Source organism: Aethalodelphis obliquidens, unplaced genomic scaffold, assembly GCF_003676395.1.
Source record: "Aethalodelphis obliquidens isolate GAN/ISIS:26980383/991018 unplaced genomic scaffold, ASM367639v1 scaffold56, whole genome shotgun sequence".
NCBI lineage: Eukaryota > Metazoa > Chordata > Mammalia > Artiodactyla > Delphinidae > Aethalodelphis > Aethalodelphis obliquidens.
Genome location: NW_020838000.1, coordinates 9,049,739 through 9,071,026, shown reverse-complemented (window position 1 = coordinate 9,071,026; position 21,288 = coordinate 9,049,739). Strand labels below are relative to the sequence as shown.

At 39.9% G+C, this 21,288-nt stretch overlaps 1 protein-coding gene across 6 annotated transcripts in view; it reads right to left on the bottom strand.

Annotated features, from left to right (window-relative positions):
- The window catches only part of TBC1D5 (TBC1 domain family member 5), a 540,677-nt gene that overhangs the window by 108,393 nt on the left and 410,996 nt on the right, over positions 1-21,288 (bottom strand). For all 6 annotated transcript variants that reach the window (XM_027086554.1, XM_027086556.1, XM_027086555.1 and 3 more), the window contains one exon: positions 15,909-16,015. In XM_027086554.1, the coding sequence (XP_026942355.1) occupies positions 15,909-16,015 (107 nt within the window). The remainder of the gene's footprint in view (positions 1-15,908; positions 16,016-21,288) is intronic.

Here is a 21,288-nt window from a genome sequence, read left to right as displayed (position 1 = left end):
ATATATTTTTCCACCGACTCAATCAATAGGTGGATACCTTGGAAATACAACTAACTGCTCACCATACAAAGCTCTCGATCCATTCACCAAGCCTTTGTTGACCCTGTCTTAAATACTCCTCAAAGTTATTCTCTACATTTTCTGTTTTCAAGAAGCTCATAAGTATGTCTTATTTTTTTAAAAAAGGAAGGAAGAAAGAATGAATGAAGAAAATGAGAAAAGAGGAGAGGAAGGAAACAGAACATTCATACTATCTATATTCTATTGTTTGCTCTCCTATAGCAAAAGGAATGGTTGGTAGGAAATGACTCTAATTTTAATAATAATATATACACACACACACACACACACATTAAACCAGCCAGTGAAATCCTTTAGGGCACCAAACTGTGTTATTTCTGTGATAATGAAATCTCTTCTCCCTTGTTCAATCAGAGGTCAATTTCTTTTGAATGAGTAAGTCCTAAATATATTCTGAAATTTTAGTTTATTTTCAGTGCTATTTCAAATACTGTTTCATGTGTAGTCGCTTAGTCTCTAGAACTCAAATGCAAGGAAGTTCAAGTAAGAGAGCCTAAATAAGATGTTATCAATTAAGTAAATTAAGTAGTTGATCTCAAGTTAACAATCGACATTCTTGGCAGCAGGTTCTTTTGTAAGCGGAATACATAATAGATACATTCAATTAGAACCTTTAGGAGAAAATATGGTGGGATTTCTCCAGACACTGGCTGGAAAGATGAGGGTAAAGGGTTTACCTCTTTTCTGAGTTTATGAGAAACAACTCTACCCATTCCTGTCATTTTTCTGCCTTCTTCAAATTTTGCTACTTTGGCAGTGTTCCTCAAAGGCAGTTCAAAGCAGGTATGCATCATACAACGTTTACTTTAAATGGAATAATTTGAAATATTCTCTATTTTTATTGCTATTGTTATAGTGAGAAAGAGGGAAGTGATGAATCAGGCACTTGTACCACAATAGGAACTTCAAGAAAAGGCCAGAAGGAATCACATAACTAACAACCCCAACCTATAACATGACGATGGTTAGATCTAGGGCTGACGATTCTGTATAACATCTTACAGCTCTCCACTTCATCAATTCATCTCTCTTCAACACATTTTCAGTAAACACTACAGAAGATACGCTTAAAGGGCTACCAAAACAGCTAAGAATGGCAATGTATGGAGAAAAACTCTTGAAACAAAGTCCCCCTAAAACTGAGTTCCTCTGCTGAGTTTATGATTAACCTCTCTATCCAAAACTTTACTCCCCTTCTTTTCCTGAACCTGTTCCCTTCCAGATTGAGGAGTATCAAAGAAAAGGGGAGATTGGAATCATATACAAGCCCCTGTGCCCCTGTCCTTTGAAGTAAAAGGCCTTTGCCTTAGTCTCCCAGGTCTCCCTTGAGTCTCAAAAGGCTGACTCAAAGGGTTAATGATCAGGAAATGTGAAGATGTAGAAACAAAGAATGGCTGTTGGGCCAGGAAACTGGTAACAATTCAGACTCTAAGTCGGCCACATAGCAGAGTTGCCGAACCTGCAGTTCCCTGAAAAATACAGATACAGGCGTGACACACATTCCTAAGCTGTTTGTACAGGAAGCAGAGCCCACCAGAGGAAAACTGACTGCAAGCATGTAGACCCTAGACTGGTTGAAACCAGAAGGCTGATGATGCTTGAAACTTCACTTTGATGCCACCCAATCTGAGAACTGTGCACAAGCTGATCACATACCCTGTAGCCACCTCTCTCACACTGTCTTTAAAACCCCTTCCCTGAAAGCCACTAGGGAGTTTGGGTCTTTTGAGCATGAGCTGCCTGTTCTCCTTGCTTGGTGCCCTGCAATAAATGCTGTATTTTCCTTCACCACAACCTGGTGTCAGTAGATTGGGTTTACTGAACAGGCGAGCAGACCTAAGTTTGGTTCAGTAACCAACTAGTTTTCTCATCCTGTCAGGGATGTCGATGTACTGGACAACCCTGGAAGGTCAAAGTTGAAAACAGCCGAGCTGGCAGAAGCCCAAAAAACTGTGTGACCCTGAGATACCCCCACCCTTGACTTCCAATGGATTGTCACTTGTGTGAAAGTTAAACACCTACTGTGTTAAGGTATGGAAACACAGGGGTTCATTTGTTACAGCAGTTGGCCAGCCTTAACTAACACAGTGTAACAATGAAACAGAATGATCACTGTGGCAGGCACACACTTTAATCTCAAGAAGAAAAGTTGTCCAAGGTGACTTCTTTTAGCTACTTAATTCTTATTTATTAACATTCATATTTGTATACCCCCCCTTTTCCCTCTGCATTTCACATTATCACTCTTAGCCCATCAACTGGCTCTCCTGACTGCTTTAATCTCATTTTGTATTTTATTGTCCTCCACTTGGGTGGCAGCCATTGTAGACACATGGTTGAGGGAAAAAACAAAGGTCAGTTTCATTACAGAACAGTAATTATTATTTTTATATGTTTCTCCCATCAGTTTCACTGGGTTTAACACTTCCTGAACCTAGAGGCCAGATCTGGCAAACTAATTAACAATAGACCAATTTTCCAACTCAGTATTCAGACCATGAACAAATGAGGAATCAAGTAAATAACTGTCCTTGAAATGGTAATCGAGTTGTAACTGTTTTGTGTTTACTGCACAAGACCGAAGAGCTTGTCTTAATTTTCCTGTGGCCACTCAGGAAGGAGGGGAAATGGTGTGTGTGGGAATAGTGAGAAAGTTCTATCCTAGGAGTCTGCAAGGCAGGCAAGGTGGACAAGGAGGATGACAGACGTCTCCAGCCTGGGAGCAGGAGCCATGGGGACTGGTCTCGGCTATGCCACAGAATTCAGAGTGACTTTGGGTATTTCACCTCACCGTCATCAGGCCTCAGGAGGAAATGAGGGTATAATTACATGATCGAGAGACTCAATCACCTCTAAACAAATTACAAGATGCATAATATTCTTATAACTGAATGTTTTAAAGGAATTACTTTTTCATCAGCAGTATCATTTAGAAAAGGTGCACAATGAATCCAAGTTACAAGAACATGGCAAGAGGACCGGGATGGAACACGTCCACTGGACAGTGAAATTCAATGGTGAGAGGATACTAGAGCATCAGTTGAACTAGAGGGATGAAGGAGAACTCCCTCATTCATAAGGATAAGGGTAAGGCCTGTGTTCTCCTAAGCTGCCCCTGCTAATGGGTGTCTGGGGGAGTTCCAGAATTATGTGTGTGCTGAGAGCCAGCCTTAAGACTCTCATGATGGCTAAGCATTAGGATCAACTGGATCCTAGAGCAGGGTTCTTTCAACTTTGATTATTCCTTTGCTAGTTAAAATCGGGGGGCTTGACATTTAACATTGACTATTTATTTACGAATCATATGCATGTAATCACTTGTACTAATCCATTATGTACATTAGAAAATATATGCATAATAGAATTTTTAAATGAGAGAGATAAAACAAGCTATATTTAAATTGATTTTTATAATAGTTTACATATTATGGTATTTTATGCTCTTCCTAAAATATGTTCAACCGTAGGAGAGTGATTGACTAAGTTTCTTTACTTTTTGGAAATCTTGCTTAAATGCTTTGTGATAGTCGGTTTTTGTGAATGACATGCCAGAAAAAGCTACCTCACAAGGAGAGATAGTTCTGAGTGGAGGAAAGACATCGTTGGCTACCCTTGCTAAAGCATGGTATTCATTTTGGAATCCATCAATTATGCCAAGATTTTTGTTAAAATTTGGCTAATAAAATCTCTCTCTTCCTTAATGTTAATCAGCTTGTGTTAGGGTACTCCAGAGAACCACTAGGATATACACTGATATATAAGGGGAGATTTATTACTGGCTCATGTGATTACGGAGGTGAGATATGCTGAAATACGCCATCAGCAAGCTGGAGAACCAGGAATGCCGGTGGTATAATTCAGTCCAAGTTCCAAGGTCTGAGAACTGGGAGGGGGATAGGGAAATAGAGAAAGAGGAAATGGGGGAGGTGAGTGAGAGGGCGGTGGGGATGGGTCAGAAGCTGAAGGCCCAGGAACCAGGAGCTCGGATGTCTGAGGGGAGGAGAAGATGGATGCCCCAGATCAAGGAGCCCTTTCTCAACCTTTTTGTTCTATTAGGGCCCTCAAGGGACTGGATGGTGCCTGTTCACATTGTTTGGGGAGAATCTTCTTTACCTAGACTACTGATTCCAGCACTCATCACTTTTGGAAACAGCCGCACAGACACACTTAGAAAGAATGTTTCACCACTATGGGCAACCCTTAGCCCAGTCAAGTTGACACATAAAATTAACCATCATCCAACTCTTCTGAAAATTTAATTGGAAGATGCTACTTTTCTAAATTTAAAAAAATGGATTCAAACCTGACTCTTTATCTTTTCATTCAGAAGATTCGTTAGAAATCTAGTTAGAAAATTCTGTTTCCATAATCTTTTAGTGTACTTTGAGAGTTGTAAATAAGTGATGCACTTAAATTGTTGTTGGCCAGAACATCACAAACAGATGAAACATTTCCAAATAACCAGTTTTAAAATGTCCTTTCCATAGCATGAGTGTCTTTGAAAAAGCTCTTATTTTCACTCATTTTTAAAATGTCATCATTACCTTGAAGAGAAAAGCTGCTAATCTGTTCAAAAATATGTGCATGGTACCTTAATACTGACAGTTACCTGTCATCACATTAGAGGTAAGCAAGTGTGAAGTATGTTTATTTTTTTCAGAAAGAACTTATGTTTGGCAACTCCTTTTAGCACAAGATATCCAGCAAACCCACAACAGATGTTCATGGCCCCTGACATCATTTTAATATTGTAAATATGGAATCATTTAAGATGATATAACCCATACATCCACTTAACTGGGCACATGGAGATGACGATAAGGCACAAGGTGGTAGATGGAAAGGAAAGGCAGGGGTCACTCAATGCCTTTGTAGGGGAAGTGCCCTCTTCCCTCAGGAGACCTGACAGGTAATGTGTGACTTAACTGGGCATAAGGAGGTGACATTAAAAAAGGCATTTAATATTTTAAATTAGCAATAAGATGTTTTCTGAGCTAATATACTTAAGGGGCAAATAAAATATTTATTGTGGCCATAACTACTTAGATTAAAAATAATTATGGGGCATCCCTGGTGGCGCAGTGGTTGAGAGCCCGCCTGCCAATGCAGGGGACACGGGTTTGTGCCCCAGTCCGGGAAGATCCCACATGCCGCGGAGCGGCTGGGCCCGTGAGCCACGGCCGCTGAGCCTGCGCGTCCAGAGCCTGCGCTCTGCAACAGGAGAGGCCACAGCAGTGAGAGGCCTGCGTACCGCACACACACAAAAAAAGAATTATGCTCTTTTTTTTCTATTTTGTCAGTTTTAAGTTTATAATCTTTTTGTCATAATTTGTGATTTCTAGCTTTTAATTTCTTTAAACTGTAACATTAGGATGACATAGAAACAACTCAAAGTAGCGCCTTTTCTTTCTGAACAACCAACCTACTTCACATACAAGAAGGAAAGTAAGTGATTAGCTAGGTTTTCTACACTTCGAACTGGAAATTATCTTTAGAGATTATAGGCTAATTACAGCCTTACCAGTCACCTATCCCTTTAAAAAAAAACAATTAGTGACACTGACTCTAAGGCTGCAAATGGTTCAATGATTTCTCTGATGGTGTAACATCAAGTCAATGGTGAAGCAGGGCAGCCACTTCATGCCTCGACCTCAGGGACACAGCACAAACATTTCACTGTGATGTGCTGTAACACTTTAATACTTTTACATTTGGGGCCTCAGTGCCTTTCTAGACACACTATGCATGTGTGAAAAGCTTGAAAGCTTAAGTAATCTATTTAAAATTTTTCTCCCTAAAAGCCTAGATTTCTCCCTTACTTGCAAAATATCAAATAAAAAGCAGAGAACTGGTTTGTAGATTTTGTTTTGTGTATTGTTAATGAGAACAGCATTAACTGTGGATTCTAGTCTCTTCTTTAGTTATTTGAGGAAAAATAAATCACCACGATAATTGGTTCTCTTTCAGTAAAGAAGCTCTTTCCTCTAAAACATGCAGAGCAATGTTTCACAGCTCCAGAAAACCAGAAAACCACTAGAGCTCATCAATGAATTCAGTAAAGTTGCAGGATACAGAATTAATACACAGAAATCTGTTGCACTGCTATACACTAACAAGGAAAGACCAAAAAGAGAAATTAAGGAAATAATCCCGTTTACTATCGCATCAAAAAGAATAAAATACTAAGGAATAAACCACCTTAAGGAGGCAAAAGACCTGTACTCTGAAAACTATAAGATGCTGATGAAAGAAATTGAACATGACACAAGCAGATGGAAAGATATACCACGTTCTTGGACTTGGAAGAATGAATACTGTCAAATGACTATACTACCCAAGGCAATCTACAGATTCAAGCCAATCCCTATCAAACTACCAATGGCATTTTTCACAGAACTAGAACAAAAAAAAAATCTTAAAATTTTTATGGAAACAAAAAGACCTCAACTAGTCAAAGCAATCCTGAGAAAGAAAAACGGAGCTGGAGGAATCAGACTCCTTAACTTCAGACTATACTACAAAGCTGCAGTAATCAAAACAGTACAGAACTGGCACAAAAACAGAAATATAGATCAGTGGAACAGGATAGAAAGCCCAGAAATAAACCCATACACTTATGGTCAATTAATCTATGACAAAGGAGGCAAGAATACACAGTGGAGAAAAGACAGTCTCTTCAATAAGTGGTGCTGGGAAAACTAGACAGGTACATGTAAAAGAATGAAGTTAGAGCATTCTCTAACACCATGCACAAAAGTAAACTCAAAATGGATTAAAGACCTAAACTCCTAGAGGAAAAGATAGGCAGAACACTCTTTGACATAAATCACAGCAATATGTTTTTGGATCCATCTCCTAGAGTAATGGAAATAAGAACAGAAGTAAACAAATGGGACCTAATTAAACTTAGAAGCTTTTGCACAGCAAAGGGAAACATAAACAAAATGAAATGACAACCGACAGAATGGGAGAAAATATTTGCAAACAAAGCAACCCATAAGGGATTAATCTCCAAAATACACAAACAGCTCACAGAGAGAGCTCAGTATCAAAAAACCAAAGAACCCAATCAACAAATGGGCAGAAGATCTAAATAGACACTTCTCTAAAGAAGACATCTCGATGGTCAAAAGGCACATGAAAAGATGCTCAACATTGTTAATTATTAGAGAAATGCAAATCAAAACTACAATGAGGGACTTCCCTGGTGGCGCAGTGGTTACGAATCTGCCTGCCAATGCAGGCAACATGGGTTTGAGCCCTGGTCCAGGAAGATTCCACATGCCGTGGGGCAACTAAGCCCGTGCGCCACAACTACTGAGCCTAAACTCTAGAGCCCACAAGCCACAACTGAGCCCGCATTCCACAACTACTGAAGCCCGCGTGCCTAGAGCCCATGCTCCTCAACAAGAGAAGCCACTGCAATGAGAAGCCCGCGCAATGCAACGAAGAGTAGCCCCCACTCACCACAACTAGAGAAAGCCTGCACGCAGCAACGAAGACCCAACACAGACAAAACTAACTAACTAAATAAATAAATAAAAACTACAATGAGGTATCACTTCACATCAGTCAGAATGGCCATTATCAAAAAGTCTAAAAATAATAAATTCTGGAGAGGGTGTGGAGAAAAAGGAACTCTACACTGTTGGTGGGAATGTAAATTGGTGCAGCCACTATGGAGAACAGTATGGAGGTTCCTCAGAAAACTAAAAATAGAATTACCATATGATCTAGCAATCCCACTCCTGGGCATATATCTGGAAAAAACCATAATTTAAAAAGATACATGCACCCCAATGTTCACTGTAGCACTATTTACAACAGCCAAGACATGGAAACAACCTAAATGTCCACCCAACATGAATGGATAAAGAAGATGTGGTACATATATACAATGGAATATTTGTTCAGCCATAAAAAGAATGAAATAATGCCATTTGCAGCAACATGGATGGACCTAGAGATTATCATACTAAGTGAAGTAAGTCAGACACAGAAAGACAAATACCCTATGATAATGCTTATATGTGGAATCTAAAAAAAAATGATACTAATGAACTTATTTACAAAACAGAAAGAGACTCACAGACAGAGAAAACAAACTTATGGTTACCAAAGGGGAAAGGGGAGACGGAGAGATAAATAAGGAAGTTGGCATTAACATATACACACTATATATAAAGTAGATAACCAATACTGAGTATAGCACAGAGAACTATACTTAATATTTTGTAATAACCTATAAGGGAAAAGAATCTGAAAGGAATATACATATATATGTATAACTCAATCACTGTACTGTACATCTGAAACTAACATGATATTGTAAATCAACTATGCTTTAGTTAAAAAAAAAAATTAGTGTCTGCTAATATATAAGATGTTGAGGGCAGTCCCTGAGGGGTCCGTGAATGACTGTGGCTAGAGACCTGCCAGGCCCAACCCGGCCACTTGCTTCAGCAATTCTCAGGAGCTCTGCTTACACTGTTTTCTTAAGATGGAATAACATGTCCCAACAAAATTCTTCAAAGCCCAATTGGTAAGCTGGGATGAAGTCAGAGAGTGGCATGGACATATATACACTACCAAATGTAAACTAGATAGCTAGTGGGAAGCAGCCACATAGCACAGGGAGATCAGCTTCGTGCTTTGTGACCACCTAGAGGGGTGGGAGAGGGAGGGTGGGAGGGAGGGAGACACAAGAGGGAGGAGATATGGGGATATATGTATAGCTTATTCACTTTGTTATACAGCAGAAACTAACACAGCATTGTAAAGCAATTATACTCCAATAAAGATGTTAAAAAAAGAAAAAAAAGCCCAGTTGGAAGCCTTTCTGACTATCCAAGCCCAAATCAGCTGTCCTTTCTGCAATAGTCTCACTCATTTTACCTTCTGTACCAGTTTTGTTCACATCTATAAAGGACTGTGACCAACTCTCGTCCCTCTCATCCTCTACACACAGTAAGTCATTAAAAAAAAAAAAAAAAAAAAAAAAAAAAAAACGGATCTGCTGAGTTGAACTGCATCTTGCTAAAACAGCGCCAGAAGCGGTCTTTGACATTATGTGATCTAGCCTCTTTGTTCAAGAAAAGGGTGACTTGCCCAATAAACACAGCAGGCTGTGACGGAAGTGAAACCTGAATTCTGAGCTTCCCTCAAGGGGCTGACACAGGATTTATGCTGTTGAAGATCTAGTCCCTGACCTTGCAGAGCTCTCATTTGGTAGACAAGAAAGACGGGTCTAGTTCCCTTGACACTACACAGTGAGCATAATGCTGACGTGAATGAGAGCAAAACTGACTAGATTGGTGATATATAGAAGGCAGCCAAGATTGTTTTTTAAAAGATAAAAGTAATATATGTATGACCAAAAGTGTTCAGAGTCCTGGCCCCAGTCCTCTTAAATCAAACGAGAACCTACTGGCCGGACCCATGTGACAGCCTAGAGGTCTGAATAAGTGAATGTGCTTTATCAAGTGGGGAACTCATTTAAGAAGAGTTTTTGGAACTTCTGGCTGAGAGCAAGAGTAGTTTATAATAAGAGGATGTCTTAATCATCAGGAAGAATCATCACAAATCCAGCAATCTTTCTGGAGTTTCAAAAGGTGACCTTAGCAAGCCTCCCCTGGCTCATGTGTCTGTCTCAGGTAGGGCCCCCCAGGCTGCTGGTCTTCCAGTTCCATGAAGAGTCCAAGCTCTTTCCTACCTTGGAGTCTTGGTGTTTGCTATTCCCCTGCCTGGCGGCTCCTCTCCCTGCTCTTTGCCTGGCTAGTTCCTTCTCCTCCAATAGTTCTCACCGGAAATGGTACTCCCCAGCTCAGGTTCTTCCTCCTCTTATTATTTTAAGGATGATACCCCATTTGTACCTTTTATAACACATGACAAACTGAGTATTTTCTTGTTTGTTTACTTGTTTATAATGATAAGGGCCATTTTTTTTTTTTTTTTGGTTCACCTTTATATCACCAGAACCTAAACAGTGCCCAGTGCATTGTGATACACAATAAAGATTTGCTGAATAAATTAATGAATTCAAAATACTTTTATAAAACTAATCCAAAATTATTTAAGGCACTAGGAAACCCTAATAAGTTTTGAGAAACCCACAATTCTACTTTATGAAATGTTTGAACATAATAAATAACAAATTTCAAATACTGGTTCAATAAAGATCTTTTGATTATTCTTACAGATTTTTGAAAGCCACCATGTACTCTGAAGTAAAACTTGAGTTTTTTTTTAATGTGAGTCTATGTCAAAAAGTCTATATTTCTGACTGAATGTGAAAACCTAACTGAGGAGTCACCAATACCTAAATACTAACTACAATAAACATCCAATTGGTTATAATCTAGTGATAAAAAAGAACAATATATAGTCATGCAGCTCAGATATGAAGGAAAAAAAACACATTTTTTTTTTTTTGTCCCTGAGAGAGAAAACACACACAGAAAAATGATTCTCCAAGAAAGGCAGTTCTCATAGAAATGCTCCAGCTTTTAGGGGAGGGGAAAAAAAAAGGATGGTGAAGACAGAAGTAACACATTCTTTCTGTAACAAAATCAGACAAGAAACATCCTAGGAAATCTGAACAGAACCTCGGATGGGAACATCAGGAAAAGTAAATAAATGGACACGTGCATGCTCCTCAAAGAGTCAGTGTGTGTGATTTTAGGTCCTTCACTGCTCAGAGAAGATGACATTATAATGGCATTTCTGGAATGAAGCATTTTCTATCATCATCACCCAGCTTGAATCCACTCACCACTTTTCAATTCTGATATGTGACATTTTACTAAAGCCATCTGACATTAAAAAGTTGCATGTACAGTGAGGGTTTTTGGAATTAAAGAATAAAAGTCCATTACCTGCATAAAATCTGAATATTCAGACGTTATAATTTAAAAAAGCAATATTTAACATAACTCCGAACAAAAGCCAAATCAGAATTGGCCAAGCACAAGAACACTGTACACTATATTATATATATATATATATATTTATTTTATAGTATATATATTTTGTGCTTCTGTATACAAGAATGACTATAAAATTAAATTGTCTTATTTCTAGCAATTTTCTCCCATAAACAATAACAGGGATGCTTACAAACTTACCAGAAATATAATATTGGGGGACTATTCTAGTCTTCAAATAAACGGTAGCTGTCAAACTCTTACTGAATAATCTACAATGTTAATTCATGTACTGTATTTCATTTGTAATAAGTCTTTGTGATAAGGTTAACACTTCAACATGCAACACAAATAAGAGAGGACCGAAAAATGAAAATTACTTTGCTTATGTTTCTGTATTAGAATTCTATTTGCTGAAGGGTAAAAAACAGATTTGCAAAATTCACAGTTAACTTAAAACAATAGTTTTAAACCTTTTATTCCTAGCCCTTACTGCCTTCAGGAAGGAGAGAACATCTGGTTATTTAAGGAACACAATATGTTCACATTTTCTATGACTTTTGTTTCTAATTGGGTTTTAAATTTTTTTTTGGAATTTGAACAACTAGTTAGAACAATGTTTTTTAATCACTTCATATTTTTCAGACTGTCATCCTTCCACTCCTCTACTTCGTTTAGTGGATTGTTTTTGGAAATCTGCTCAGTGATTCTAATATAATAAAAGGAAAACGAGAATCAGGATTGTGGTCTGAAGAGCTAAGTATAGAAACCATATCGTAAGGTGAACAGAGTATAGAATGCTACAGATATTTGATATCCAGTCTCTTCAGACAGCATACACTTACAAACATTTCAAGTAGTTCTTGGGCCACTTATATACGTGGCACTTTCATTTATTACAGATGCAAATAAATATATACTACAAATAAAAGAATTCGTATGAGAAATATCAGTAACTAGGATTCCACTATTTTTAAAACTAACGAAGCTACAGCTCTTGTGTGGAAGGGTGGCTGGAAGACCTTGGTTCAACGGCTAGCTCCGCCACTGACAAGCTGTGTGACCTTGAAAAAGTCTCTCAAATACCTGGATCCTCAGTTTGTTCATATTACAGAAGGAGGAGCGGAATTAGACTCTCTTGGTTCTTGGCAGTTCTGAAGTTTGCACAGTCTAAGTGAAGTATATTATTTATTTATTATTTTTTTGCGACACGCGGGCCTCTCACTGTTGTGGCCTCTCCCGTTGCGCAGCACAGGCTCCGGACGCGCAGGCTCAGCGGCCATGGCTCACGGGCCCAGCCGCTCCGCGGCATGTGGGATCTTCCCGGACCGGGGCACGAAGCCGTGTCCCCTGCACCGGCAGGTGGACTCTCAACCACTGCACCACCTGGGAAGCCCCCAAGTATATTATTTAGATCCTTTGTTGTATCTTCTTTGTTCCATAATATTTGAAGGTGATAACAGGTTTTCAAATAATTCTGATCGATATTAAATTAAGGAACTAGATGCCCTTTCAGTTCAAGTTGTAGGGTCACTTCACCATCTTGATAAAAATGGCGCTGACAAATATACCATTGGCTATGGTTTCTGTGGAATGTGGGTATGGGTTCCAGAAATATGTAAGGTGAGTGAGATCCACCTGGATTAGAGTCAGTATTAGAAGAGGCGCAGTGCTTAAGTCAGCATTCAACGCTACCATTGTCTTCTTAATACCAACCACTGCACGACACAGAGCTAAATGCTAACAAACGAGCAGGATGATGAGGAGGGATAATTGACAGAAGATACGAGCAAATCACTAAACTACAAGGGGCTATGAGGACTCAAAGGGAAGACGTGTCTTATCTGAGTCTGGGAATGGCTTCCTGGGGAAGGAAGAACAGAGGCTGGGAACCTCAGGAGGGGATGAGTAGAAACAAGGGTCATGGAACCATTCCAGCTAGTTTGGAAGCTTACAAGCGTTTCGGCCTTGGGAAAGCCACATGGCCTCTGCACTGAAAAAGAAGGAGGAAAGATAACCCGCTCTGCTGCCTCGGAGCTTGTAGTGAGGACCAAAGGAAGCATATCAAAGTACTTGGAGACGTGAACGAGTATGATCCTGTGATTACAGTTTACCAGCCCATTATTTCAGTCTGTTCAAATGAGAAATCTTTTCACAGTAAAGCTGACATCTGATAGAAAATAAGTAACAGCTCAGTGTCTCAAGCTCTACTGCAGAGTCTATTCTCAACTGAGCAGTCTCCACTGCGATTTCGGGATAGTGGTAGGACGAAGCGTTTCTCTGAAGGCTGACAGTGAATTTAGGGAGGCCCAGAACTCCTTGTTCATTTTTATTTTATTGAGTCTGTCAGCAGCACTCAGCACAACTGCCATGTGAAGCTGGGATACAGGACAGTAAACTTTCATGCCTCAAATCTCTTCCTACTAGGTCACTTCATAGAGACTTGTGTGTTTATATACTTACTCTGATTTAAGTGTTTCATTGTTGCTAATAAATAGAAAACATTTAAAGCACTCTGAGGTCTGGATCCTCAGAGGCTATGGGTGGGGTACTAGCATCGTCTTTCCCTCTCTTTACATGGCCTCCTCGCTGACTTTATAGCTGACATGAACTACACTGAAAGCTCTATCCACTGGTGGATTTTTACGATATATATAAACTTACTTCTTTTTTTTTTCTTTTGTGCCTTTGTAGCACTGGATTGGATCTTATTATATCATTAGATGTCAGTTCTTTATGGTCAAAGGCTGCTCTGCTTGGGTAGGTTGTTAGAGGCAACAAAAGAGGAGACCAAGACTTAGCAAGCGTGAATCCCCAGATCACAAGGACATTTGGTAGGAGAGCCAAGACTTGGCCCAGTGTCCCAATTCCTAGCTCAGGCTCCTGGCAAGACCCAGGACACCACACTGCGATAGATCTCCAATTAGCAGATATGCCAAGTGATGTTAGTTATCATTTGACATTTACTAATAGTGTCAATGGATCAGCCATTACATACACTTAACTAAAACTACCACCTTGCTGGGTTGGCCGTCTGAAACCCCCTTAGTACTCTGCAGCTTGCTTTATCTTCCCCTACAGATATCATCATGCCACGAACTTGTTCTCAGGAGCTTTTTACACATGACTCCCTCCTTCTGCCCAGTTTCTCATGTCTCAGAAATACCAGTTTAAAGTCCTAACTTTTGGACAATTATCTTGATTGTTTTTACTTGGTAAGACTCTGAATGTAAAAGTGGGGAATACTATTTTTTAGATACTTATGCTATTACATTTTTTCTCTTAAACCTTGGAGAAAATTTTTCTTAATGCTTGTAGAATTGGCTTCATTATTCTCTATATTACATATACTATCTTTTTAATGTCAAAAGTACTCTATTAAAATTACGGATTCCACTAACAACATTGAGGAATTTAGTATACAGAATTCTGCAACCATAAGAGTGAATGGTTTATAGGAAGATCAACCATATTTAGCTAGGAAAAAACTTACCAAGATGGATAGGTTTAGATAACATATTCGTTTCTCCTTTCAATTAAACCCAACAAATCACACAGGTAGATAATTCAAACAGTTATTTTAGCAATTTTTTCCCGCTCTGTATGACCCTAGTAATTCTCAATGCTGAGCAGATAGAATTTACCTTAAGTTTGTAGACCAAAACTCAGATACTTCATTGACCAGAAACTTCATCCTTTATTCCTTTTATAGATATGCCATAATCTTGACTATTTCATATTAAAAATATATACGTATACAGCCTACATATACATAAGAGAGTAAATATGAGACTGTAGGTTTTTTTCATAGTCTGACTCCTACGCCTTACCAGAAAAAAAAAATGCTGCCTTATGTATTAGAGAAATGATGGATTGTATTTCTGACACTTAATGAAATTTTGTATAGGAGAAATGACATAAAACTGTGTATTTCTGAAGAAAATGGATATAGGCACAGGAAAACAATAATTTTAAATCAAGCAAAGAATAAATACATGCTCAAATGTTGAAGTCAACAACTGATGAAAGGACAGAAATCCTTCAGAAACAAAATGTACGTTGAACTTGGAGGTCCACGTTGATCAGACAGAGCTCTGGCAGTGGAATCCACAGACAGACTGACTCAAAGACAGTTCGACAACTGCCAACACGATTGCTGGGAGCTCTGCCAAAGAGCCAAAGGCTGGGATTACCACCCAGCGCCTGGCATCCTAGTCCTCGTGTTTGAAGCTTTCTCTCTTATACTTCATCCAATATTTTTGTTTGGCTCAAAAGCATCAAGGATTCACAGATTTTTTTAGATCATTAAATGTTCTTATTTTCAAGAAATGTAACATTAGTTGTAAAAGAGCACACTTTTTCTCTGGAGTGTAAAGAAAATTTTGGTGACTTGCTTTAAGTTCAAATAGAGAAATCAGCATTAAAGACTCTTTAAATCTTTATTTTATTAGGTTACTCTTCACCCGCAAAATAAGAAATACATGTTCATAACATGAAATAATTTAGTGTCTCACTGCATCATAAACTCTTAGAAAACTGGTCCTTTTTAGAGCTCTAATGTCTTGGTCTTCACATGGCTCACGAGGCTGTACCTGGGTCAGTTGGCCCCCGGCATGAAGTGTGGTTATAAGGAGAAGCAGGTGCTCAACTATTTCCTTGAGTTACGAGGAAGCAGGTGGGCAGAACAACCTCCTGAGTTACAAGAGACGTGCGCTCCTGTTTCTCAGGGCAGTGTCCTTTGAATTTGCCCGCTGAGCTGCTAAACCATCAGGTATGTGGAGTTGTGGCCTGTAGGCAATTCATCTGCTATTAGGCAAATTCTACATTAGGAATTCTTGGAGTCATGTAGAGAAACCAGTTTTTCACCCCACTTAAAACTGTGCACATCCCACATGGAAAGCTTACCTTGGGATCGCGAAGGAACAGAGCCTTAAGAATCAGCGAGTGAACATCCCCGATGAGTGGGTAATGCATCAGAAGGCCAAGACAGGTCTGGTAGTTACTAGAGATCACTAAATAAAAGGGGAAAAAAAGCAATTGAGAAGCAATGCTGTTTCAGATACCTGCATTACTAAGAGAAACAAAATTAACAACTTAGATTCAAAGAAAGCAAACCAATAACTCGACTGATTTGGACAAAAGGAAATGGGGAGACGGGATCGTTACCAAATGGCCTTTGAAGCAGCACACTGTACTAATATACCAGCACTCATCGTCAGGGCGGTGTTGGAAGGAAGAGCCTCAGATATAGATTTGTGTGTGCGCTTGTAACACAAATAAACTCTTAGAAGCATGCACATTTATTGCCATTTATATGGCTGTATTTAAATGTCTCTAGTTTTGCTGCTTGGAAATTAGTAACAAAAATCTTATGAATGGGAAAGAACCAGCTTAAAATTCTCATAAAATATTATGTACCCTGATTACTATGCTTCACAACTTACATATGTTACATTTATTTTTGTATATATAAATATTACATAGTTCAAAATTAAAGAGAATATAATTTCTTCCAATTGTTTGTTTTCCTAAAGGTAACAAGAAATTTAGGAAAGATATTTATGCAGCATTTCTTGGAGGAAAAGTGTCAAAATCTTCATAGATTAGCCTAACTGTGCTCCTTAGACCGTCATTTAATTTTTTTTCCCCAAATCAACCTAATTATGGCTGCAATTATTAAACACATCTTTTCAGGCAGGTCTATGTAAACTACTTCATTTCTTGGCAATCCATCTGCCACTGCTGTCACAGTTGCGCCCATTAGCGACTCTTGTTTTGTAAGCTAGGCTGACGGCCTCGGCAGCATGATTGTGAACAAACTTTACAGTTGCAACTTCCTGTGGCTGTGACTGAATCCTTTTCATTAATCAGAACGGTTAGCTGAAAAATATTCCGTAGGAAAACAACTGTGACTCACTAGAAACAATGTAAGTCACAAAATAATTTTTTTGTGATCAGAAATACCCTTGACTCTTAGGTTTTTCTTTCCTTCTTCTGCTGGGAACATCCCCCTTCCCATGAACATTATGGAGAAAGGGGACAGGACTGGGCAAAATGAATAATTATAATCTATGTAAGGAACCACTTTATCATTTTCATTTCCTTTGCTTATCTGACAGCTTGTAATTTCATACATCTGCTTTCATTTGTGAAGTACTCACTTATCCTACACTTTCTTTAACTGTTCAGACTCCTCTTTTCTTATTTGTTCATTTTATCATATTCACATTCAGTTGCCTGTTGTCTTTTTTACTCTAGAATTCAAAAACCTAGGGTACTGAGAATAGTATAACATTTTCATGTCCAATTTTCTTTGCGATCTAACAAATAAATAAAACTTAGATAATCAATTCATTTCCTAACTCATAAAGTTATTTTCCCAAATGCTATAATGGTTATATATTAGTAACTGACCCAGGAAGAATTCTTGTATATTTTGTAAGACAGGCAGGAGAGTTTAGTGGAAATGGTTCTGGGCTCGGGATTCAAAGATGTGGGCTTTGGGGCTTCCCTGGTGGCGCAGTGGTTGAGAGTCTGCCTGCCGATGCAGGGGACACGGGTTTGTGCCCTGGTCTGGGAAGATCCCACATGCCGCAGAGTGGCTGGGCCCGTGAGCCACGGCCGCTGAGTCTGCGCGTCCGGAGCCTGGGCTCCGCAACGGGAGAGGCCACAACAGCGAGAGGCCCGCGTACCGCAAAAAAAAAAAAAAAAGAAAGAAAAATATGTGGGCTTTCATCCTGGGACGCCACTTGAAAACGTTTCATAAAGTTGCCTGGAGACTCAATGACATAATCTAAGTGACTGATTTATAGCAGCCGCTCAAAACCGGTTGGGAGTAACCTCTCAGAGCTGAAGTTCAGTCATTTGGAAAACAACTTTACGATTAAAAAAAAAGTTACCTGCCTACCTCATTCATTCCAATAATCATTTGTTGAGTACCTAATCCATGACAGGCCCTACGTTAGGAGGCGAGGTGGAGATGAACAAAACACAGTCCTCACCCTGGAGAAAATGAAAGTACAGAGAGCAGACACGTAACAACAAGCAGTTGTTACTACTACTACTACCTCTAAGATGATAACGAATTGTTGAAGTCTTTCCGAGACCAGGCCAGGCCCCATACCAAGAACGTTACCGGCATATCTCATTTAACTTCTATGACGATCTTATCACAGGGTACAATTATTATTATCCCTGTTTTACAGATGTGAAAACTAATCCTTGGAGGGATTAAATCATTTGCCCAGATCACACAGTGATTTGGTGGTAGACCAAGATTTGACATTCAGAAGTCTAGCGGCAGGGTCAGGGCTTTGTTTTGAAAGGCCATTGTTTTGAAAAGCAAGTGACATAATGGATGCAAATAATCACTGCAAACAGGAAAGTCATTTAACGTTAGTGCTCTTGTGTAGTAGTTTTAAGTAGCTTGGAAGATCAGATTAACCCAGTGTGTAAAGCAGCCTGACATAGGTAGGCATTTATTTGGAGGGACCAGAGCGACAATCCTATGTTATTACAACTTGAAAAAACTTTTGAAACTATAGGAAGCTGTAAAATACATTTTACAAATACAAATAAAATACATTTTACAAAATAAGGGAAGCTAAATAACATATTAATATTCTACTTGCATAACAAACGAAGGAGCTAACGTTCTTTCTCCTATCCATCCATCTATCCATCCATCCACCCATCCATCAATCCATCATCCCTCCAGTCACTGAATATCATGTATGTTTGCTGAGCATCTACAAAATCCTGTGCCAGGCAGTAGCACTAGGGACATGATGGCGAATGAGTCTGAGCTGTGAAAGGTAGCAGAACGTGGCACCCTGAAGTTTGGCTACAGGGGCTCAGGACGCGTCACCTCCAAATATGCCCCTTTGGTATATTGACTATTTTGAGCTGGAGACGTTTTCTCTGAACTCCGCTTATCTTTAACTCCCTAAGTGCTCCAAAAGGAACTCAACTGTCATAAATCCCTCCAGCCAAACTTTGTCACAAAGATACCTTGCATCTATTCTTCTCAGGGTCCATTCATCTTTCCTAAAAATCATTTAGTCTCCCCTAAGAGGCCTACAACACCCCTCCCCTTTCTCTATTGAGGTGGTGTTTAATCCTGAAATCTAAAGCCATCTCTTTGAGGGTCGCTCATTTTCCCCTGGGTATCTCCCGTATGTGCATGAGGTATACATGTTAATCAACTTGCCTGTTTATCTCTCAATCATTTTGTGAAAGAATCTCAGAGGAAAACCTAACTGGGTAGAGGTAAGGTTTCACCTTCCTCTTGCCCCCTGCCTTCTGATAATGCCATCTCTAATTTCTTAATGAAAACTTGTATTTCCACCTCGAATTTCTTAATGAAAACTTGTACTTTTCATTTGCAATTACATGTGCCAGTATTACGTCCCTTTTGAATAACTGTGTCCAATTTAGCGTACTCGAAAGAGAATAATACGAGCTATTTTAAAAATAAAATAGTAGGAATCTGATAGGAGAAGAATTTAGTTATGATCTTTGCAGCAAATTTTTCTTGAACTTGAAAAACTAATCCACAACACTGTTCCTTCTCCAGTGTTTATTCTATCAGAGCAGGGCAGTGACACAAGGAAACAAAAGTGAAAGACTAAAAAAGACTGAGTTTTGCTATCTACCTACATTTGAAATCAAGGATGTATATGCTTTATTGAGAAGATCATATGGTTTTTATTCTTCAGTTTGTTAATGTGACGTATCACATGATTAATTTGAAGATATTGAAAAATCCTTGTACCCCTTGGGAAAAACCCCTCTTGATCATGGTGTCTGGTCCTTTTAATGTACTGTTGGATTTGGTTTGCTAGTATTTTGTTGAGGATTTTTGCGTCCATGTTCATCAGTGATATTGGCCTGTAATTTTCTCTTTTTGTGGAATCTTTGTCTGGTTTTGGTATCAGGGTGAGGGTGGCCTCATACAAGGAGCTTGGAAGTGTTCCTTCCTCTGCAGTTTCTTGGAATAGTTTCAGAAGGACAGGTTGCACACAAGGATGCACACAAGGATGCACACAAGGATGTACATGCTTTAAAAACAAAGTACTAAAGCCACACTCCGAAGTGCTTATTCAGGGAAGGTTAAGACAAAGGTGAGCGGTGTTTAGGAAAACCTATGGAATCTGAAATCAGATGATCTAGATTAGATCTAGATCAGAAGGCTGGCTAGTCATTTACTGTGGGTGTGAATTTACGCAAGCTGCTTAGCTTCACTAAACCTTATTTCTCTCATTTATAAAAAGCATTTGCTCTATCTGTAGGGATTCTGTAAGAACGGCACGGAAGTGAGGTCATGTGCTTCCCCATTTTGCTTGACTCTTGCTAAATAAATAGCACTCCCACCACCTGAAGCAGAGCTGACTTTGCTGCCTCTACCTTTAAATCAGCGGTCCCCAACCTTTCTGGCACCAGGGACCGGTTTTGTGGAAGACAATTTTTCCATGGATGGGGGGCGGGGGTGGGGGAGGGATGGTTCGGGCGGTACTGCGAGCAATGGGGGGCGATGGGGAGCGATGTGGGGCGATGGGGAGCAATGAGGGGGCGATGGGGGGCGATGGGGGGGTTATGGGGGCGATGGGGGGTAGCAGATGAGGCTTTGCTCGCTCCCCTGCCGCTCACCTCCTGCTCCTAACAGGCGGCGGACCCTTACCCAGGGTTTGGGGGGCCCTGCTTTAAAGGGCCTAAACTGTTCTGGAGTGGTCTAAGGGAGTTGGTTTAAATAGTCTCTCCAAACCAATACGGTATGCTAACACATATATATGGGATCTAAAAAAAAAAAAAGTCATGAAAAACCTAGGGGCAAGATGGGAATAAAGACACAGACCTACTAGAGAATGGACTTGAGGACACGGGGAGGGGAAGGGTAAGCTGGGACGAAGTGAGAGAGTGGTATGGACATACATACACTACCAAACGTAAAACAGATAGCTAGTGGGAAGCAGCCGCATAGCACAGGGAGATCAGCTCGGTGCTGTGTGACCACCTAGAGGGGTGGGATAGGGAGGGTGGGAGGGAGGGAGACGCAAGAGGGAGGAGATACGGGGATATAGGTATATGTATAGCTTATTCACTGTGTTATAAAGCAGAAACTAGGGGCTTCCCTGGTGGCGCAGTGGTTGAGAGTCCGCCTGCCGATGCAGGGGACACGGGTCTGTGCCCCGGTCCGGGAAGATCCCATATGCCGCGGAGCGGCTGGGTCCGTGAGCCACGGCCGCTGAGCCTGCGCGTCCGGAGCCTGTGCTCCGCAACGGGAGAG